A 4,985-nucleotide genomic window follows, 5' to 3' on the forward strand; every position below is an offset into this window, starting at 1 on the left:
TGACTTTGTCTTCAGTTTTTAGTGTCTCCCCCCCCCCCCCCCCCCGGTTGCCCACTGCAGCTTGCACCCTTAACACACACACACACATTGAGAGAGAGAGACAGACAGACCATTAGAGAAAGGGAAAGGAAATAGCTGTGCATGCCTTTGATTGCTAGCACTAGGGACCTTTCACCTAGAAGCACCCCCAGAGCGAAGATCAAGAAGAAAAGGCGCGTTGACTGTGGGGCCCCCCAGGGCCAGCGACATGGCTGGGCGTCTGCCAAGAGCTGGGCTGGCCGCTCTCTTCACTGCAACCTGCCTCTTGCTCTAGCCCAGACAACGGAGCTCTCCCCCTGTCAAGCTAGCAAGGGGATCCAGAGGAAACGCTACTTTGTGGTTTTCAGCTTAATTTCTCCACCCGCGCTTTTTTTATAGCTACATCGTAGCGGTCTTCTTCGTGTGTGCGCAAAGCGTGCTGGGAATGCCATCTGGAGGGTGGCATGCACAGGAGTTGTACATAAAGAAGCCGAGTGAGAAGGCCTGCAAGAAGCGGCCAGCGAGCCCCGTGGGAACTGGCGGGACGCTTGCCTAGCGGCCTCCCTCTTCCTTCGAGGGACGGGTTTCCCGGACAGGCGACGCCGCGGCGGCCTGCCCCGCTCGTGCAAACAGATGCGCGGGGGTCACGCGCAGCTCGATCGCTCCCGCTCGCTCCGCCGCTGAGCTGTTTCTCGCCCACGTGCGCTTCACTTCCTGCTACGCCGCCCCCCCCCCCGCCCCCGCAGCTCCCTGCCCGAAGTTTTTCTTCCCCCCTTAAGTCATACATCCTGGGCACTGAACCGTTTTTTCTCAGCAGACGGGCCCCTTTAGAGGAACACGCGCATTGTGTGTTGAATATGTATAGTACTGTGCATTGCATGCGTTGAATATGTATTAGCATATGCAAATCCATGCTCCTCGCTCTTTCTCTTTGCCCTTTGGACTGAACTTGGGTCTTCCCCGTAGCTAGCGCCGCCCCTGCTCCAAAGCAAGGGCCCTGTTCCACCAGGACCCGATTTACCGAGGGGGGTTGGCGATCCCGATCCTCCTGCGCTTACGCTAGAGTAACAAGAAGAAAAACCGAAAGGAAGACACAGCGGCTCGACGAATCCGTGCCCCGGCCGTGGCCAGCAGCGCCTGCGGAGGCTCACGAGAGGTCCTGAGGCTGACCCGCCCAGGCAAAGGCGCAGCCCCGCGGGGGAAGGAAGGAGAGTTTCGGGCGGCGGGCGAGGGGAGGCGCCGACCCCAACCTCGGCTGCCGGGGCCGGTCCTCTTCCACCTGTGACACGTGGCGAGGGCGGGCCTGGGGAGCGATTTAAGCCCGGCGCGAAGGGCGGCCTCCCTCCGCCCTTGCTCGCCTTCCTCGGCGCCGTCGCTGCCCGCCCATGCCAGGAGTCTCGGGGCGGGCGGCCGTTCCGCGCGGAGCCATGGCGCGCAGCCTCCTCGCTCTCTCGCTGCTGCTGCTGCTGCAGCTGCAGCTCCGGCCGTGCTCGGCCGACACCCCGGCCAACTGCACGTTCGCGGACCTGGAGGGCACCTGGGTCTTCCAGGTGGGCCGGGGGCGAGGCTACCCGTCCCGGTACATTAACTGTTCGGAAGTGGGTAAGTCCGGCGGGCAGAGCCCTTCCGCGCGCCGCGTCTCTGCTCACCTGTGGCCCGTACCCCTTGGCCTCCTCTCGCTTCTTCTCTTCTCTTGCAATCAGCCTCTTTTCCAGAAGAACCCCCCATCCCCGACACACACACACACGGGCGCCGAAAGTGACAACTGGCGCAGCCTAGCCTTGATACCAGCTCTGTCCTTGGAAGGAAAGAGCTCAGTGCTGGAAAGAGGTTCCTAGTCCCTAGTGATTTTTAGTCTTCGGAATCTCCACCAACACTCTGGCCACAGACCCGACCCTGTCACCCCATGTCACAAAACAGCAGTTGGGGCAATGCCTTGGTCAGGATGCAGAAAAATGCATCCTGGTGCAAGTTTTTCCTGCCCACTGAATCAGTGGGCTATGATACTATTTGGCAAACCAGCCCGGGGTCTTAAGTACTGCTATCTTTCTTGACTAGGCCAATGTCCTATCTAAGCCCACCTCTATTTTTCCTTTGTTTTAAAAAGAGAGAGGACCAGCCAGTTCCCTGTGATTTTCCCTTCCCACCAACCACCGCCAAGTATCTGATTTTCAGAGGCTTCCTGAATCTCTCCACGGAGGCTCATTTCTGTCCAATGATTAATAGCGATGATTTCTTATTATAGCGTTGTGACTGGGGTATACAGTGATCCCAGCAACCAGCAGGTAGTTGCATTTGTATATTACAAGTATAGAAGCTACACTAATTTCAAGTTTTATTTATGTTTTACATTTGTATACCTCCCAATAGCCAAACCTCTCTGGGCAGTTTGCAACAATTAAAGTCATAAAATACAATGCAATCAACGTAACATATAAAAGTTTAAAATCTCGATGTAAAATAAGAAATGAGCTGGCAGCAGTGCAAAGATTTAAAACAGGGAAATGGATTTCAAATTGAAACTGAAACAAGGTCACAGTATTTCCATGCTTTGCGGCGGGGCATGCGCACCTACTGCTATTGTCGTACTCTTTTTCCTGCTTCTGGGACTGTTTGACAATCTTTAGAGTGCCCTACAAGTCACACCTTTTTTGCTTCTTGTTTTTACAAAAGCTTTTGCTTTTGTAGGCTCACTTGACTGTTGGGACGCTCAGAGCCCTAATTTGATCCAGGGTGGGGTGAGAAAGACAATCGAAAATTCTACTTCCTTTTTTTAATGTTGCACTACTCCATTCAAACTCAAAATATTTCAGATTAAAGGAAGCAGCTTTCTGGACAAAATCTGTTTCTTCCAGGTAAATTTACAGTTCATGTAGGAGAGCCACTAAGAGTAATCACTGCAAAAGAGGACAAAAGAGCATAGTGACTTGTATACAAGGGGGATGTGCCAACTTATACAGAGAGATGCAAAGCTAGAAAACTTTATTATAACTTAAATGGAAATAGAGTACAACTGCCCATCCAGTGCATGGTTGTCTGCAGGTGGCCAGTGTCCCTTGCTCAGCCTACTGTCCAGGTCGCGCTCATGGGCAGCTTCAATGCCCATCTTTTCATTTGGACGGATATTTGTCTTTAAACTGGACTTGACGCAGGCAGGCCTTCGAACAGACCAGCTCTCTCCAACCTGGCACTGACCAGGTGGCTTGGACGTCCTCTCCCACTACCCCAGTCCTGCCAGTGCTCTGGAATGTTGGGAGTCGCAGTGCAAGGCTAGAAGAGAGGATGTCTTTTAAGAGAGGACTGTCCTTTATAAAGGGGGACACATGGCCACTGTGCATCTTTGTACGTCGCATCAAAGCCTCCTGCATGAGGGGTCCCAGCTCACATGATGGGAAAGAATTGGTGGGGAGTAACGGTCAGATCAATCCATAGCCCCTGGATACTCAGTCCCTCTCACTGTTTCACTGGCTGTGAATGGAGACACGCTTGCTCCCAATGGCAGGCACATATTTTCAGAGCTGTGGAGAAAATCATACTTTTCATATGCTCAGAGGCCATGTGACTGTTCCATGTCTTCAAAGGAAGCCCTAAGAGATAGGATAGGCAGGGCAGAACAGAACCATGGGCAAATGTGGCAGGATGCCTTCTACCCACACGGGGAGCACTTTGGCTCTGTGGTGGAGAACCTGAAGAGCAGCCATGCTGGGTCAGGCCAGGGGCCCATCTAGTCCAGCGTGCAGTCCACCCGGTGGCCAACCAGCTGTCCATGGGAAGCCACCAGGAGGACATCTGCACCCTCCACCCCAGTTCCTCCGCAACTGCTGTGCATGGACACGCTGCCTCTGATACTGCAGGGGGCTTATGTCCTCTCGGGACTAGTAGCCACTGCAGCCAGAATGTCCCAGGTTCAGTCTGTGGCATTTCCAGGTCAGAGCAAGAAAAATGGCCGCCAGGAGGGCCACTGCCAGACGGTACTGAGAATCCTGCACCAGATGGACCAAGGTTCTGACACTGTGTACTGTGCTGAAGCTGCTGTTCCCCCCAGCGGGCGCAATGGGCTGCTGACGGACCCAAGGGTGGTCCAGCCTAGAATTAACCATTCTTCTCTAGCAGGATTGCTGTGGTATGAGGTTGTCCCCCTTCCCTGTCTATGCAGCTATCTCAGGCAAAGGAGTTCTGTTGTTGTTCTATGCCATCAAGGGCTGACCCCATGAGTGAAAACTCTCCAAATTGTCCTGTTCATGACGGCCCCGCTCCACGCTTCTAAGTACAGGAGTTCTACTAGGGGGATAATGTTGGCAGCTCTACCGAATGCAGAAGTGAGAACCTACAAGACAGTTCTGGACAGGAGAATAAACTACCTTCCGGTAGGGTTTAACTGGCATCAGAGGAGAGTTGGCAGAAGGAGATAGAAGGGTGTTAGATGAGATAGAAGGAGAATAGATGGGGTGGATTGGTCTGGAAATTGGATATCTTGGTCTGAAGGTTCACTCCATTCTGGGGAAACTTGGCCCAGTTGGGAGCTTCTTAGCTTAACAACAGCTGTGCTGCTTGGTGAACAACACCAAGGTTACCTGAAGGAGCACTTACGTCCATATATGCCCAGCCGCCCCTTGAGATCAGCAGGAGAGGCCCTCCTCTGGGAGCCCTCAGTGAAGGAAATTAGGAGGGTGGCTACTCGAAGGAGGGCCTTCTCTGCAGTGGTGCCCCATCTATGGAATGCGCTCCCCAGAGAGGTCCGCCTGGCGCCGTCGTTACTTGTTTTTCGGCGCCAGGCGAAGACCTTTTTATTTAAGCAGCATTTTAAATGTTAATATTATTGAATTTTATTCGGCCAGGGTGGCTTATTTTATTTTACTGTATATATTTTAATTGTTATTGTTTTAATGTATTTTGTATTTGATGTTGTAAGCCGCCCCGAGGCCTTGGCAAGGGGCGGCATAGAAATGTTTTAATAAATAAATAAA

The 4,985-nt window shown here is 52.9% G+C and overlaps 1 protein-coding gene across 1 annotated transcript in view; it reads left to right on the forward strand.

The window, feature by feature from the left end:
* The first annotated feature begins 1,027 nt into the window (after positions 1-1,027).
* Positions 1,028-4,985, forward strand: part of CTSC (cathepsin C) — a 25,472-nt gene continuing 21,514 nt past the window's right edge. The window contains exons 1-2 of the mRNA XM_044441843.1: positions 1,028-1,620; positions 3,946-4,141. Of these exons, the coding sequence (XP_044297778.1) occupies positions 1,404-1,620; positions 3,946-4,141 (413 nt within the window). The 5' untranslated portion in view covers positions 1,028-1,403. The remainder of the gene's footprint in view (positions 1,621-3,945; positions 4,142-4,985) is intronic.

Source organism: Varanus komodoensis, unplaced genomic scaffold, assembly GCF_004798865.1.
Source record: "Varanus komodoensis strain SLA01 unplaced genomic scaffold, ASM479886v1 scaffold4, whole genome shotgun sequence".
In the NCBI taxonomy this organism is placed as follows: Eukaryota; Metazoa; Chordata; class Lepidosauria; order Squamata; family Varanidae; genus Varanus; species Varanus komodoensis.